We start from the raw sequence: 18,362 nt of genomic DNA, 5'->3' as shown, positions 1-18,362 counted from the left end.
TCATTTTTACTTTCTGTTTAGTTTGGGCTTGTTTTCTCTCTTTAGGTAATATCATACTCTTTATTATTCTTTCTTTCTTAGTAAGATGATTTTTCTAGCTTAGTCATATCTTTGGCGAGCGTTTAAGGTTTTTAGAATCCAATATTACTGTAGATTTTGCATAACTAGAATTGAACTTTTACTTCAAAGCCATTGGTTCCCAATTTTTAGGTGTACTTTATACTTTTTATAAAATATTGTACGAAATCAAGGCGACCCTTATTAAGGAGCTACATGGTGAAGCATGTAGCTGCATGGTGAAGCTCCTTATTAAGGAGCTACATGGTGATGCTCAAAGAAAAAAATTGGAATGGAGAAGACAAAAAGATTGTCTTTTCTGTTTGTAAATAAAAAAAAGAAGCCTTTAGGCTTAGGGAGTTATTAGGGCACTTCCTAAACAGTTTTTTTTTTTTACTTTTGGTTCTGACCGTGTTAAAAAGTTCATAGTGAATTCTCCCAATGGACTAATGAGACTTACTAAGGGGTCTGGGAAGGGGAGTATACGGGAGGGGTCCCGTGTAAATCTCTAGTTAAGGGTTTTGGACCATCATTTTTACAATGGTACTCTTTTATACTTCGAAGCTTTTCCACTTAAGAAGTGGCACCAAAAGTGTTATTTTCAGTGCTATATCGCACTTATGAATGGTAAAATTGATAAATAAACAAAACAAAAAAACACGTATCTATGAGCAATAGCTTTCAAATGAGCCATTAAACATCACTCTTATAAGTTCTGTTAGCCCAATAGCCCTAGTTTTTCCACTTGAGAAACAGCACCAAAAGTGTCGTTTTTAGTGCCATTTGGAACATTCGGATGATGGCATTTATATAAAGGACGTAGATATGAGCAATATATTTTATATAAGCAATAAAAGATCTGTCCACGATGTTCTGGAAGCCTGGTAGTGCCACCCCTTGAGAAATGGCACAAAGTGCCATTTTAGTGCCGTATGGCACTTGTAGAGGGCAAAATTTATAAAAAGCACGTAGCTATGAGAAATCGATTTTGAATGAGGCATTAAGCATCTCTCTTTGATGTTCTGGTAGCCCTCTAGGCCTGTTGAAAAAAAAAGAAAAAAGGGAGACAGACCAGCGCTACCGATGCAAAAAAGTTGTTTTCCCTGTTGCTCAAGGAGGGGACTTTAATTTCCCTGCATGAGGTTTTGACCTTGCTGATTCCAATGGTACACTTTTCATTTTGATTTGACACCATTTTCGAGGGGATTGAGCAAGGCCTTACCAGAATTTTTTCGGGGGGGGGGAGGAATTTACAGAAGAAAACCTCAAAAAATGCATAAAAAATTTGTTTATAGCCATTTTTATTACGTTTTTATGAATCAGACAAACATTTCGGGGGGGGGGGGGGTAACCATATCATACCTAGTATGATAAAAATATAATACTTTAGAAACAAATTTGGTCTATATATTTGCTCATTAGGGGGGGTGGGGGTTAAGTATAGTGGGTCTACATTCAAAATCTGTTAGATACAATTATTCTGCATATTATGAAGTTGGAATTATTTTCTAACTTCACATTGTCTAAATACTTTACCCCTCCCCCCTAATGCACATTAGCCCAAATATATAGCCCAAATTTAATATTTTCCATCTATTCTGTCACTTGTTTTTGTCTGTCTCACGCTAAGATTAAATAAAATAAAAAAAAACAAAAAAAACGGTTCTACAATGCGTCAATGGATAATAACTTGAGTGCTCGGTGCTGTAAAAGAAAAGTATCGCAACATGTTTCTATTAGTCAGATTATCGTGTTTCCTTCAATGGTTATCCATATTATTTTTTATCCACACTCCCATTGAAATCACTTATACAGTGGCTTTCACGGGTCAAAAAAGGGCCAAACCAAATTTTACAACGAAGCAATGACGCATCATGAAATGATAAACTAAAAATAAGTATTTTTAGGACTATATCGGGGCCATGAGAGGGGGGGGCAATGTTAGATAAACGATCCCGATGTTTGGAAAGAATATAAAATAATTTGGTGCTTATATACTATACCAAACAGTCGAGAAGTTTGCTGAATGTACGATACGTACGGGAGGTTTTCTTGCAAACCTTCGGTTAAGGGTTTTGGACCATAATTATTACAATGATGATATAATTTTAAACTTTAAAGCTTTTTTACTTAAGAAGTAACATCAAAAGTTTTGTTTTTAGTGCTATATCACACTTACGGATGGTAGAAATGGTAAACATCACATATATATGAGTAACAACTTTCAAATGAGCCATTAAATGTCTCTTAAAAAGTTTTGGTAGCCCACTAGACCCAGCTTTACCACTTGAGACATGGCGCCAAAAGTACCGTTTTTAGTGCCATTTGGAACTCGCTGATGGTGGAATTTATAGGAAGGACGTAGAAAGGGGCGTAATTTGTTATTAGGCAGGGGGTGGCAACTGTCCCCTCCAGACCCAAGTTTGCCCTCTCAGACCTCAAATTTTGTTTCTGCAAAATATCTTGTCAAAACTAAAATAAGCCTACATAATTCAAGTATCCAGAGAAAATGTCAGTTTTCTTAAGTATATTGCCTCTATGGTAATATATGGCTCACATTTTTCACTATAATTTTCACTTCATTTGGGAAAATTGGCTCCAACTTTACCCCCCCCCCCACCGCCAGGACCTTGACGCAATTACGCCACTGGACGTAGATATGAGCAATATCTTTCATACGAGCTATTAAAAACATGTCTAAATACCTACGGTACCAATACGCCCAATAACAACACGCTCATATCGATACACGTCATATAAATACATCCGATACCGATACCGTGTGTAGTCCTTTCCTCAGGGACTATGGAGGATCATATCATTACCAATACCAAAGACATTTGGGGCCTTTGAACTATGTTGAGCAAAATAGCTCAAAATTGGATTGGATGACTGGGAGGAGGGAGGCTTTAGGGAGGGGGGCTAATTGCCCTCTAATCTTTGTGGTCACTTAAAAAGGACACTAGCAAATTTAATTTCCGTTCGAATGAGCTATTATACATATTTCTATGATGTTCTGGTGGCCTCCTAACTCTGCTAGAGAGAAAAAATAAAAATAAACGGGTGACAGATCAGTGCTACCCATGCAAAAGTCATTTTCCTTGTTGTTCAAGGAGGGGGGTTGTAATTTACCTCACAGAGGTTTTCAACAGTGCTGATTCTAATGGTAGGCTTTTCATTTTTATCTGACGCCATTTTCGATGGGTTTCAGACTTTTTTTCGAAATCGCCATAAATTTCTATTCGCAATAAGCTTTTACTTTAAGACAAACCGAAATAATAGTTACCATTCCTGAGTCAGATGGCAGTTTTTTTTCACTAGGCACTTTTTTTCAAAACGCGTTTCTTAATTTTGGTTACTACAGGCTGTGGTTCGTTCTTTACTAGGTTGCAGCTACTGCTGCAACCATGATTTGGATCTTGCTGATGGTGGAATTTATAGGAATGAAGGACGTAAATACGAGCAATATCTTGTATATGAGCTACTACAATTTGTCCAAGATACCGGCGATACCAAAATGCCCAATAACAATACGTCCATACCGTTATGTGTGATATCGATACGTCCGATACCAATGCAGCTTACAGCCCTTTCCCCAGGGACTTTGGAGGGTCATATCATCACTAAAATAGATATTGGACCTTTGAACTATGTTGAACAAAATAGCTATCTCATAATTTTGATTGGATGACTTTGGGGGGAGGGGGCTTGTAGGGAGGGGGGGACTAGTTGCCCTCCCAATCTTTTTGGTCACTTAAAAAGGGCACTTACAAATTTAATCCCCTTTCAAATTAGTTATTATACATCCTCTGGCCACCCCCTAGCCCTGCTAGAAAAAAAAGAAAAAAAAAGAAGACATCAGCGCTACCGATACAAAAAAGCGATTTTCTTTGTTGTTCAAGGAGGGGGGGCTGTAATTTCCCTGGACAAGGTTTTCCACCATGCTGATTCCAACGGTATACTTTTCATTTTGATTTGACACCATTTTGAGGGGTTTCGGGCTTTTTTTGAAATCACCATAAATTTTTTTTCGCAATAAACTTTTACTTTTAAGAAAAACCGAAATAATAGTTACCATTCCTGAGTCAGAGTCAGATGGCAATTATTTTTCACTAGGCAGTTTTTTTTACAAAACGCGTTTCTTAACATTTGGCTACTACGGGCTGTTGTTCGCTCTTTACTAGGTTGCAGCTGCCGCTGCAACCATGATTAGAGACCGCTAAAGGTTAAAAGCTTTGAGTACAAGTAGGAGGAGTTTGAAAAAGCAATTTGTTGGCCAACAAGTTGCTCTTGAGGTTTTGGAGAAAGACCTTCCCGTTTGATACCTGTGAAGCCGTTTGATACCTTCGATTCTTAATTGCTTCGCATTAGATGCTATACATTGTGGCATACAAATTATAATAATTATACCAAGAGACCGAGCTTCGCCTGGTGACTATTGTTCGTTTAATAATGTTTTTTTTGTAATTAGATTATGTTCGTTTTCAGGTGTTAAAAAAAACGATCTGGATAGGTCAAGATTTGGGGTAATTCGCTTAGGACCTTAATTGCTTTTGGAATTCTTTTCTCATGGTTGACGCTACAAATAACTTGACGTCCAATCCCCTAGTGATTTTAACTTATAAAGCAAATGAAATAAAAAGAAGTTAAATTTGCTTTGCCAATGAGATTGAATAAGTGTCTTATTTCACTGAACAATGCTCGGTTCCGTGGTACTAGTTACTGTGGCATACTGAAAGATCTAATATTGCAGAAGATCAAACAATGCAATTTTAATGAACCTCAATACATCTTTTATTGTTAGGTTACGAAATGGTGGATGGGCTGTTTGACCTCATAATAAAGTCGTTACAGTAAAACTGAGTAGGCTTATCAAAGATACCACAACAATCTAAATTTAGACAATCCTAAGTAATTATTTGAAAGTTTGACTTGTTCCTCCATGTTTTAAGTTTCAATGTCGCCCTTTTTATGTATAATTGCATTTTAAAAACTGTTTTCTTTTAATTAATTATTTAGCAAAAAGATGGAATAGTACAAACATTTTAAATCATTGCAATTGTAGAGCCCAAAATCAGATTTTGAGGCCTAAGCCCCTTACCCTTCTATTTCGATACTTATAGAATCACTTTGACTTTTAACCCTGGACCCTTCAGAGATCATTTGAGGAATGGTCCCAAACGATTAAGGTGTTATTCATTAGACTTAAGACGCAACCATATATTACGCCATGTTGAGGTCTAAATCGGACAAGGATTCTTGGTCTGATTGATAAGGATATGAGAAGAGAGTGGAGGTTCACCTTTCATTTGTGGTAATTTTTGTTCGTTTCAAGGTTGTCTGTAAAATTTATTCTAATTCCTATTCGTTTTAGCCTTAATTTAGCATTCATAAGTAATTCCTGTTCGTCTTAAATCTCATACCGTATGTAAGAATCTTTGCTCGTTCTTGATATACCATGGATGTCAAAACTAAAGATATCCCCCCCTGGGCCAAATTTAGGCTACTTAATTGGCAGAAGCTGCATGGTTGTTTCTAAATTCTAAAGTTTTTATGGCAGTTTAATATTTTCAGTGTTGCCACATTATACCGAGAAAAGAAATAAACTAGTTAAATTTCACGATGTTTTTACCGTAAATTATTCTAGTAGTAATAAGCTGTTGATTCCCGAAGGGCAACTACACCTTTAAGGGAAAAGTAGGTTCTCTTAAGCTGTTTGATACCACATGCTATTAGCTTAGTTTTTGCTTTTCTTTGGACTTTCCTTCTGTTTAATTCTTTTCAAGGTGGCGCCCACCATTACCAAGACTTCATACCTGCATATGGAGGTCTTTCATTAAAGACTGAATTCTCAGCTTTTCCTCATTTTTAATATATAAATATGATTGTACAACTTCCACTTAACAAATTCAAACTATCAGATTTAATTTTCACTATTTTCTATATTTAAAGGTTTAATATCGTTCATACTTCGTTGAAATCTTTGAAAATTTTCAAAATTTTCTGATTTTTTGTATCTAACAAAATAAATGACTCAAAATTTGACGCTCAATGGTCAAGATTCATCTATTTCTATTTTGGGTTTTCAAACGTAAATGCAGCTGTGCAAGCTTGGTCTGAAAAATCATCAACTTTGTTTACGTACTTTTTTCAGATAACTTGCTGCCGAGTACACTTAATTTTGCAGAAATCAATTTTCAATTGTGGCAAATTAGCAAACTCAAATTCCAAAACCGGCGAAAAAATATACCGAGTGCTTTCTACTCAAGTAACGAAACCTTTAGCTGCTATCCTTTGGGTCATTTTAAATAAATACTTTTCCAGTCCATATTACCTTTACATTTTCAATCAAAACAAAATATTAAAAATAAGAATGTTTTTAAGAGTATTAAAAACATAGTGAGAATAAAAGGTGAGCAGGAGTTTTTTTTTCACCGTCTTATTAGGAAGATCTTTTTTTGTTATTGGTGACGTGAAACATATTTTATTAATTAAAATTGATAGACATTAAGGGCTATCACGACGTAGAACAAGCCGTAAGTTCTACTTTTGTAGAATGTCCGTCTCATGAGCTTCTAAAATTCATAGAAGGCGTCTTTTCTGCTTGTTCAATCCAGGAATGGTCACTGTCGCTTTCAAAATGAGTGTTACAGAATTGCCAGATGGGGCACATTTTTGCCATTTGGGGACGTTATTGAGGTGGTTGCGCATTGAATTTTTCAAATCGGTGCATTGCCGCTTTTTTCTTTGAAAATCGCTCATTTGGCACATTTCATTAGAAAAATGGGGATTTTGGCGTATTTTCACTTTTATGGCGGCGCAACTTTAAACCAGACATCTGTTAATACTGGTGTGACTTAGCTCTAGAAGTTTTTGCTCAATATATCTCAGATTCCTACCAGCTAAGTTAGATGAGTGTCTGAAAACATAATTGAAAAACAATGAAATTTTTGTTTTGTGAGCCAAAGGCATCAGAATCTATAGACACAGCAAGATAAGACATTTTGAGGCAAGTTTGATACCACTTCACTAGCCCCTTTGTCTCCCAATTCTTCAAACTGAAGGTAGTTACAAGACCATGTTTATTAACATGAGATGCAGGCACTGTGATTGCAGGTCCAGAGCTTCTGCTGCAGAGTACCAAACCTCCTGTTTTACATCGAAAGGTGTTGTCAAAAGGGAAAAGGTGGCTTTTGCTGTTTTTGACAACTTCATTAGCCTTGTCATTGGTGGCAGATTATTTCTTAATAACAAATTTTGATCGTGGCAACGACCGTAGAAATTCACGTATATTCTAAGTAACAATGGGTTTATTTTAAAAAAAAAAAAATATATATATATACATAATCGATTCCCTGAAGCAATGCTTGTGCGGGAGAAAACCCACCTAATAAATCAAAAAACCAAAAAACCAAAAAAAAAAAAAAAGAAAAAAAAAAAAAAAAACAAACAGAAAAAAAAAAAAAAAAAAAAAAAATAATTAGAGCTCAACTTACCGGACCCGAAAACCAACGAACCTACAAACAACACCCAACAAAATTATAATAATTATAATAATATTAAGCTGCAACTAAACCCTCCTCAAAAACAAAACTTAAGTGGCGTGGAATAATCCATTCAAAATCTACACATCAAAACAATGGTTCTTTAGCGACTTACGAAAATCCTGCAAACCCCCAACAGTCCTCAAATCCTTTGGCAAACTCTCCCAAACTAACGGAACAACATGGCGAATTGAAAACCTAGACCTAGACGTGACCATAGCTGGTCTTCGCACCAACTGAGAAGATCGTGTCAAATGATCGTGAGTAGTAGACGCAAGACTAAACATTCCTGAAAAACATGATGGTAACTCCGATGCTAAATATTTAAACATAAACAGAGCATTATAGAATACACATATTCCTGCCAACGGTAGAATTTTATACTTGCGGTAAAGATGCCTCACCGATGCAGATAGGTCAATTTGATTACCATAAAGAACTCTAATTGCCATATTCTGTGTTACGCAGAGCGGATGGAGGTGAGTTACGAATGTTTTCGACCAAACTATACAACAGTAAATGAGAAATGGGTGAACCATAGAAAAATACAACATTCTCAGAATTTCACACGGAAAAAGATACCTAAGTTTACCCATAATACCAATATTACGAGACAATTTGCTGTTAACAGATGCAATATGGTCTTTAAAACTAAGGCTTTCATCAATTATAACACCAAGGTATCTAGTACTAGTAGATCTTACAATAGTATGGTGCCCTACTTCTATACTATTAATCCATGGATAATGTCCAGTAATTCTACCATAAATCAAAAAATTCGACTTATTATGTTTCAGTCTCAATTTATTTACTCGCATCCACTTTTCAATCGAAGAAATACCTTGTTTCAATATAGTCATCAACTCATTTTCAGTTCTAGCAGCTACGGTGAAATGGGCATCATCAGCAAAACATGGTAGAATTCCTTTAGTACCGTAAGTATCAAGGTCTAAAGAACAAGACACATTACTTGAAGCTCTACAAAGGTCATTAATATAAACCAAAAACAACAAAGGGCCCAAAACGGAACCCTGGGGTACTCCAATCGAAATATATTCAATTTTAGATGTAACTCCATCCATCACGACACTCTGAGTCCTTCCACTAAGAAAACTAACTATCACATTTAAAAAATCACCACGTATACCACTACTATATAGCTTTTGAACTAGTATATCATGATCAACAGAGTCAAATGCTTTAGTAATATCCAAAAATATCGAAGCTATCTTCAGACCCTTGTCTAAAGCATCATTAATAAAAGTTGTTAAAAACAAAACTGCATGCTCTGTAGAATGATGACTCCTAAACCCAAACTGACTAGAACTAAAAAATTGTCTTTTTTCGAAAAAACTTACCATCCTACTATGAATCAACTTTTCAAACACTCTAGAAATAAATGGCAGTAAAGAAATCGGTGTATAATCACTAAAACAATTCTTATCCCCTCCTTTAAATATCGGGATAACATTCACGCACTTTAGACAATCAGGAAATATTCCAGCTTTTAAACAATTATTTATCAGTCCTAAAAAATGACTAGATATAACAGGTAATATCGACTTCAAAACCTTCAACGAAATAAAATCGCCTCCTGATGCTCCATTTTTCATATTATTTATAACATCAAATAATTCATCAATAGTTACAGATTTAAGGTACGCAGACACATCACAATCTTCAGGTAGGAACTGACGAAAATCTCCATCCTGATCAAATACTGGCACCGATGATGACACACGCTGCCCAATAGTAGCGAAGTGATTACACATCTCATCTGCAACATTATTATTCATTCCCATATTATCTGGAAAAATCCAGTGTTTTTTTAAATTCTCTATCAGCAGTTCTCAGGGCTTTGACAAAAGGATAGTACAACTTATCGAAGCTCAGATTGGAGAAGAGATACTTTCCCTGAATTCTCTGTCTTGAAAAATGAGGTTCATAAAATGAACTGCTCCTTTTGGAGGTATAAGGTCTCTCCCAAATTTCTCATGCCTTATGGTTTCTTATTTTGTCAATCAAAAAGTTAGTCAGAAATACTTCTCGCAAGCCTTTATTTTTTACTTTGATCATCCTGCAAAAAGCATAAACAAAATAGGTCTTTTACTGGGATTATCTTCTTTGTTTCTTAAATGCTTTGAAGCCTGCTTTTGTGTCAATGATATAAAGTACTTCTACTGTAGCAGTGTATCCACCCTGTTCTGCCCCAGAGCAACGTAAACAAATCTCGGAGTATTACCACCAATCCTTTCCTTATTCAACAGTCTGCACTCTTTTGGTCTCATATTTTTTGGCGTCATGATTCTTATGTTCGAAAGTTGTATACCTCTTTCCTGAATAGTTTCTTTCCCTATTTATTGGTGGTCTTTCAGTTTCCTTCTTCTTCTCCGGCACCAACCTCTGATTTTTGCGTAGGTAAAATTTCTAAGATTTTTGACATAAGTCTTTCTTCACCACAATTTAGATGACGCTAATGAAAGCAAATGGGACCATTCCTAGTTTTGGAAGTCCCTAAAAGACAAACGTGCTCAATACGGGGTATGATCTGGACTGAATATGATTAACTAGAATTGGCTGAGCTGGACCTGAGTACATTTGTGCGAAATGACCCTAATTGTTTATGCTTCGATCCTAATCGACCTTGGATGCTCATGAATATACAAATCAACGGAGAAAAATACTCGAGATCGTAGTCATAACCGAATGTCATTAATAAATTGAACAAATATGTTTTAAAATAACTGAGATTTGAAAGTGTTGCCTACTTCCTTGAACAGGGCTTTCCACTCAGAAGTAGCAATAATGCTGAACTTGAACTTGTTCCGCAACTTAGCGGAGCAACTTCAGATATTCTGCTGACATCAAAAACCGAACTCATTTTACACAATGTGTTAATTCTCCACAAAAGAATTAAATGTGGCTTTCCAGGATATGATATCATATTCATCAATGCGTCCAGAGATCAATATTTTCCCTAAGAAAACTGCAGGGGTCAAACCCTTACTGAATAAACTAAAATCGGCAACATAAAAAAAATAAAAAAAATAACGAGTAAAACCAGTGTTACTCCCGCCGGTTAATTAACAGATTCTTCCTCTTACTTGAAATCCATACATAAAAAGGAGCAACATTTTTTTTCATTCCGTTTGCTTTATATTTCCCTATTAATTTCTGTTTTGATTGCTTTTTATTTCGTTCTGTTTCATTAGCTTCAATATCGAAATGCAAGAAAAATATTTAAAAATAATTGCAATTAGAATCATGGGATATTTAGTTGAGTTTCTATAATCTACGAACTATAAATATATAAAATTTTAGAGACATAAGAAAAAAGTACCTTTTCTACCGTAACTTGAACCGCATCCGCGTCTTTCACGTTTCCAACCCTTTTCACGGGAGTTGCTTCAAGGCTTGTGCTTGTTTTAATGTCCTTTCCGAGATTACTTATATCTTCGACCAAAGCTTCCTGAGACTGAATCCCAAAATCTACAGGAACAACTAGAGTGCTCGGCTCCCTTGGAGTTTCATATTCTATCGGGATAGTCTGACTTTGTGGCTGTGGAGGGGGAGGAGCTAGCTTCTCCGGTTTAGCCTCTTTACGCGGAGCTCCACGTCTTGGTGGTGGCTCTTTTCCTACGGGTGGTTCTGATACTTCCCTGTAAGAATAAAAAACAATGAATCGAATATATTTTATTTCAAAAATACTCATTGCACTCGTTCCCAAATGAGTGGGTCAAGCTCATAAGGAAGAATTTAAGAGAAAATGGAACTCCTGGGGAGTAGGTAAAGAATGAAACTTCGAAACGATAGGGTTGAGGAGGAGCTTGCGCAGGTGTATTGTTCTCAGACGGCAGTTTGAGCTACCGTCTGAGCTACCGACGGTAGTAAGCGAAGTTTGAGCATCTGGCCGTAATCAAAATCATGAAAGATACTAATACAAAATTCGTAGAAAAAAAAGAAAGATATAAAATGCAAGGAACAGAGAGCAGCGGCAAGTAGTGGGGTTAGACAAATACGAAAAAAAGACTATCGTGGTATTTGTAAATTAACCACATTCATAATAATTATTTATCCTTTTATTTTTAGGCTATAGGCAGAGTGTAAATAAAACAAAGAAGAAAAGAAACAAAAATCAAACAGTTCGCCGTAACGAACTGTAAGTAAGGAGCGACATGAGTAGCGAACTGTAAGTAAGGAGACACATCAAAAGAATTGGATTTTATGCTGATTTTAAATATATGTTTTATCAAGTTTAGTCCTACCCATCAAAAGTTACAAGCCTGATAAAATTTGTCTAATTTTCAAAAAATGGGGGAAACATCCCCTAAAAGTCATAGAATCTTAATGGAAATCACACCAGATTCAGCGTAACAGAGAACCCTACTATAGAAGTTTCAAGCTCCTATCTGCAAAAATGTGGAATTTTGTGCTTTTTTTTTTGCCAGAAGAAAGATCATGGGTTCATGTTTATTTTTTTTCCCAAGGGGTAATCTTATCGACCCAGTGGTCCTAGAATATTGCTAGAGGGCTCATTCAAACGGAAATAAAAGCTCTAGCACCCTTTAAAAGTGACCAAAAAATTGGAGGGCAATTAGGTCCCCTCCCATGCTCATTTTTCCCCAAAGTCACCAGATCATAATTTTGAGAGTCATTTTGTTCAGCATAGTCGAAAAATTTAATAACTATGTTTTTGAGGACGACTTAATCCCCCACAGTCCCCGAGGGAAGGGCTGCAAGTTGTGAACTTTGCCCATTGATTACACGTAGTATTGGTTATTGAGAAGCATACAGACGTTTCAAGGGGGATTTTTTCTGGTGGGGGGACATGGGGAGTGCTTACGTGGGAGTACCTTTCCATGGATAATTTTCATGGAGGAAGAGAATTTATATGAACAGGGCGCTGGATTCCCCAGCATTATTTAAAAAACAGTCAGAAATTAAATAAAAAAGACAAGTTTTTTTCAACTGAAAGTAAGGAGCTACATTAAAACTTAAAACAAATAGAAATTATTACGTATATAAAGGGATTCGTTCCCTCGTCAATACCTCGCTCTTTTGCTAAAGTATTTTTAGCAATTTCAAACGAGCTATTTATTCTAATTAAATGGCCTTTGTGATTCAGGGGTCATTCTTAAAAAATTGGAACAAAATTCGAACTTTAGCGTAAAGAGCGAGATATTGACGAGGGTCGAACCCCCCAAAAACTTTTTTTACTTAATCTTGAAAACAAAGGTTCAATAGCCGGGTGAAAGGGAAAGAATAAGAATTTAACGAACATTTCACGTGTAGAAGAACAATTCGTCCTAAAAGCTGAATGAGCAAAATAATTCAAGCCATAAAAAATTTAAAAAAAGGAAAACTAAAATCAACAGAATAAAAAGAAAGATAACAAAATATACACAACAACTTCTCTACATAAAAATGACCAAAATAGAATATAAAATAAATAAGCCACTACTCTCAAAAACGCAGAAGTAGCTGAAATAAAAGTTCAGAATAGGGATAAAATCCTTCTTAATAGACAGTGTATAGAAAATTCACAAAAAATACCAGATATTTCAGTCACATATACAGTGACCTTTCTATACACTGTCTATTAAAAAGGATTTTATCCCTATTTTGAACTTTTATTATATCGTCATGGAAAGGCAGTGTGGTCTCCAAAATTATTAGAAGTAGCTGACAATAACACAATAAAGACAAGTGAAAAATAACTTCAATATTCTGTTTATTATACATTTCACATTATAGTTTATTATTTCACATTATAGCTAGTGAATTTGAAAACCAAAATTTACCAAATGCTGTCCTCTTAACTTAACCACCCCACGTTTTTTTTCTTTCAAGCAAGCGCGCAAATTCAATTTTAAATTTAACAATTTCCGCATGCCCTTTCTTAATAATCCATAAAATAAAGGGCATTTAAGCTTAATTTCTTCTGACTTCCAAAAACAGTGTTTCCATATTCTCTGTAAATACACGAAATTGATCCTTTTTTCATTTATCTGCACCACTTCAAAAAAAAGGTACAATTACATAAATACTTATAAACGAGCAATAAGTTAATATTCATCGTCGAACGAAAATATACTAATAAATTTAAATAAAGTAGTACTTTCTGAATGGCTGCTCGTCCTCAGGCTTCGATCGAAGCGGTTGTGAGTTAACCTCCAATCTTCTTCTCCCATATTCCCGTTTTTGAGGAGTAGGTGGGACTTTCTCCTGAGGTTTTTCTACTGCTCGCTCTTTCTCCTCTTGACTTAATACTCTTGGAGGAACTACTGCTGTTCGACGTTGGGAAGCAGTATGAGTGTCCTAAGAAATCGGATTAGTAACATTAGAAACTGGATTAAATACACACAGTAACGATCGCAAATGTACCCAGATCTAGATTAAAATTAAGTGACTAGAGATGATTCTTTGAAAAATAAGATCGACCACTTCACATGGAATCGATAAATTATATTGAATTAAAAATCAACCGTCTATAATATAACACAGTTGTATGTAAACGCATGCGTATTAAAATCCCATGGCACTTTCACCCAATTAAATAAAAAAAAACGAAACAAGTTTTTTTAAACTGAAATTAAGGAGCGACATTAGAACTTAAAACGAACAGAAATTATTCCATATATGAAAGGGGTTGTCCCCTCCTCAACGCCTCGCTCTTTACACTAAACTTTTTTATTGTTTTAAAGAATTAAGTTGTAAGACAGAGTCAAACTTTAGCGTAAAGAGCGAGACGTTGAGGAGGGGACAGCTACACATTTTTTTCTTTTGATGCTTCGATAAATAAATAAAACATTTTCGAAATACGTGCCATTTTCAATAAAGGTTCTTAGAGACCTACCTTTTTTCTGAAACTATGTTTTTAAGAGTTTGAAGAAGCGGAATAACTACTGTTATTTGTTCTTATTTGTAAGCCTTTAACAAGATTTTATCTACTTTTTCTGTTATAGCTGTTGGTGTTATCAGAGACAATGTATAAGCGTAAAAGAAACATTATCGAAATACATATCGTTTTCAGTAAAGCGTAAGTGAAGAGGGCCTTTCAGGAAGCTTGAGGGAGTGGCAGCCCTACCTTTTTTATGGTAGGTCTTGTTTATAAACCATTAAAATGGTTTTGATCTATTTTGGTGTTATTGCAGTGGATGTTATCAGAGACATCATATTAGTAACGCCTTTTAGAAAAAAAAAACAAGAAAGACACAGGATTCGAAATATGAATCACAAATGACATTGTAGCATTTAAATGGCGCAATGGGACGGTGGCCCCACTTTTATTAGTGTTAATTTATATTACTTTTGACGTTAATTGACAAAGTTTGTTTTTGGGCTTCATTCATTCGCTGGAATTTCTACTTATTGCTCTTTACTCCTTTTTGATAGCTTGTTTTAAATTTTACCTTTAATTAACATCTCTACGCAATTTCTTATTACAAATTTTGTATAAATTTATTTTTATTACTCTAATAAAAATGTTTCCCAAATACATACACTTTTCGCTCTTAAATTTTTTTTAAGAAAACTGCTCTATCATTAGCTAGGCTACTTGGAAAGAGGTTTTAAAGTGATTTACTGACCGATTACCGGATGAGAGGGGCTATAATTTTTAGTTTTCTTATCGACAAAAACAAAAAGGTAAATTCTTTCTGTGTAACTAAGCATCCAAGTTCTAAAAACTTATAGATTTACTGCCCAAAATAAATCAAATAATTAATTAAAATAACAAAATTAATAAAGGCAATAATAATTACAACAATAGTACTATAAATTTACATAATAGTAAATGGTTTCCGTAAATAGCAAAAGTTATAAGAAAAAAGGCAAAACATTTCATTTCTCAATCAAAATTTAAGAGATATTAAAGAAAGGAGCAGAAATTATTCTGAGCAGGAAGGGGGCTACCACCCACCACTTGCACTGTCAGCATTGCTGTACTTTACTGAAAAACAAATTTTCTTAAGTTTCTTTGAAAACATGAAAACAATGAAGTTGATTTGAAAACTGATAAGATATTCGTTATTATTAATTGCCATGTGCTTCAACTTTTCAGTTAAGATGAAAAATGATCTTAGAAGGGTGGCAGTAATCTTCCTGCTTGGCTAGTGGGAAGTTCGCATCTCAGGGTGTTTATTCTATCTTTTGAGAATTCCATCTCACCATCTACTTTATTTGAAAACGTTTAATTTAAGTTCGGTTCATTTTTTTTCGTATAAATAATAGGGTTAGCAATAAATACTAATTTTCATTTGCTAGAAACAAGACAAATAATTAATGGAATCACATATTTAAGGATATATACTACTACTAATGCTACTACTACTACCACTACTAATAACAACTCACTGTAGCATCAAGCCACCTGAAACCAACACAGCGACGCACGTTCCTCCTCCATACCAATCTATTCAAAGCCTCCCTCTTTACACCCCCCCCCATAATTTCCCATTTCCCTAACATCTTTCCTTATGACATCCTCCCGTCCCATTAGGAACGACCCGCTTTTTGTTTTGCCCTAGATGGTTGGCTGGCAAAAACAATCTTTGGGAATCTGTCATCCTTCATCCGCAGAACATGCTCTAGCCATCTTAACCTTCTTTTCATCCGCATCCGCGGAATGTGCCCTATCCTTCTAAACCTTTATTTCACTATGGCCCTGGAAAGTGGGATTGAAACATCACTTTGTATAGCTTACTGTTTGACATGCGGGCAGTCTGTCAGGTACCCAAAACAATCCGTAGGCAAATCCTCTGAAAAATAATTAGGAAGTCTTTCTGTTTTTCGGTGCGCCCACGCTTCAGGACCATATTTGACCACTATCATCAATATAGCGTCCAATAGTTTTTGCTCGCACTTATCTTCCTATTCTTCCATATTTTTTTCAACAATGAAAAAAGAAACCTTGATCTTTGCTATTCTACTTTTAAGATCTTCATTGCACCCGCCGTCTTTACTAATAATACTACCTAGGTAAGGATAGCTCTACACTTGAGCGAACTTCTTGTTACACAGCTCCACCTTTTCACCCTCACTTATTTGTAGGTCTTAGTGACTTAGTTTTCTTAACATTAATTTTCTAACCTATTATTGCACCCTGAACACGCAAAACCTTTAAAAGTTCATTCATTTTATTAACATTTTCATCCGGGATGATTAATTATCAGCATAATCTAAGTCTAGGAGTTTTACTCCCCCGTTTGATTCCATGTTCTCACATTACATTTGGTGTGCTCCTTGGGACATACTCTATCAAAATGATCCATATAAATGTATATAGAAAGCAACCTTGCTTAACTTCTAGATATATGATAAGGTATAACCAGTCCTGAATACTCCCGCGAGTATGAGTTTCAAGATGATAGAGGGGACAGATTAGCCTTTGAGTTTGAGAGGTGTACCTGTGATGAACTACTTACAATTGTTGGAAGCATGAGCTCCAATTCAGTGCGGATAGATGGAATGAACAACCGAGCTTTTAAGTCATTTTTTGTTTACCTTCTGCCTTGTATTGTTCATGTAATAAACTGGTCGCTTGAAACTAGAATCTTTCCTGGAGGTCTCAAAACAGCCAAGGTTTTTCCCCTTCAAAAAGGTGGCTCGAGATCTGATATTGAGAACTGGAGGCCAATCTTCATCCTTCCCCTTTTCTCAAAAGTACTTGAAAAAGTTGTTCATCGACGACTCTACCAGTATTTGACATATCATGGTATCCTTAGTGATACTCAGTTTGGCTTCCGCAAAAGTTACTCAACCACACATGCAGTGTTACACTTATGTGATTTTGTTAATCAGTGTCTTGATAGTGGACATATACCTCCCACTGTTTTTATAGATTTAAAAAAGCATTTGATACGATTGATTTTAGTATTTTATTAAATAGATTAAAGCTTTTAGGGGTTAAAGGAGCTTGTTTGAATTGGTTTGATTCGTTTTTAAAGGGGAGGTCAATAAAGGTTGTAATTGATAGTGTAATTTCTAGTCCATATCTTGTGAATTGTGGTGCTCCGCAGGGTTCTGTGCTGGGTCCGCTTTTATTTTTGGTTTATGTTGATACTATGAGATTTTAACTTCGTGATTCGTGTCTTACTTCTTTCGCAGATGACACTGCTATTTCTTTTCGTGGTGTTTCTGTGGATGAGTTAATCAATAAGGTAAATATGGTATTAAATTATTTAAGTGTGTTTACTTCCTTAAGTATGTTGGTGGTTAATGTAAAAAAGACAAGCTTTATGGTTTTTAGTCAGATTGGTAAGTCCATTGATCTCGGTGGTTTACCTAGACTGCAATATGTCTTGGAAACGTCACAAAGATCTTGTGGCATCAAAAATTGCAAGAGGCCTTGGATTCATACGCCGACTAAAGCACTTCGTACCGGGCGGGGGATATTTCTTCTTTATTATAGGATTATTAGTCCCTACATACCGTGTGGCTGTGTGTTATGGGCTAGCAATTTTTTTGGTCATTTTAGGCATGTACAGGACTTAGAGAATAATTCCGTTTATATGATAGGAGGGTACATTCAAGTAGGTAATAATAGAGCAGCTTGTTTTAGCAAATCAAAGGTGATGGATGTGGGACAAGTTCGTGACTACCAAACTGCGGTTTTTACTTACCAGTGTTTTCATGAAGTGTGTCCATCTGTGTTTTTAGAATTTTTTCGAAAAAATAGTAATTTGCATAATTATTATACAAGGAATGCGAATAATCTGGTAACAGAGTATATGAGTGGAAGTTGTATTGGATTTCAAATGA

The 18,362-nt window shown here is 35.5% G+C and overlaps 2 protein-coding genes across 2 annotated transcripts in view; one reads left to right on the top strand and one right to left on the bottom strand.

Moving 5' to 3' along the window:
* LOC148954218 (prostamide/prostaglandin F synthase-like) overlaps window positions 1-18,362 on the top strand; it is a 516,813-nt gene that overhangs the window by 436,926 nt on the left and 61,525 nt on the right. The gene's annotated exons all lie outside the window — the stretch shown is intronic.
* The window catches only part of LOC148954219 (uncharacterized), a 76,354-nt gene that overhangs the window by 25,681 nt on the left and 32,311 nt on the right, over window positions 1-18,362 (bottom strand). Inside the window, exons 4-5 of the mRNA XM_089086200.1 lie at window positions 13,720-13,919; window positions 10,942-11,260 (exon numbers count right to left, since the gene is read on the bottom strand). Coding sequence (XP_088942326.1) covers window positions 10,942-11,260; window positions 13,720-13,919 — 519 coding nt within the window. The remainder of the gene's footprint in view (window positions 1-10,941; window positions 11,261-13,719; window positions 13,920-18,362) is intronic.

The sequence above is a fragment of the Artemia sp. Qi Xiang Cuo genome, chromosome 3, assembly GCF_049724085.1.
Source record: "Artemia sp. Qi Xiang Cuo chromosome 3, ASM4972408v1, whole genome shotgun sequence".
Classification (NCBI taxonomy): Eukaryota; Metazoa; Arthropoda; class Branchiopoda; order Anostraca; family Artemiidae; genus Artemia; species Artemia sp. Qi Xiang Cuo.
This window is presented reverse-complemented; position numbering and strand designations above follow the sequence as displayed.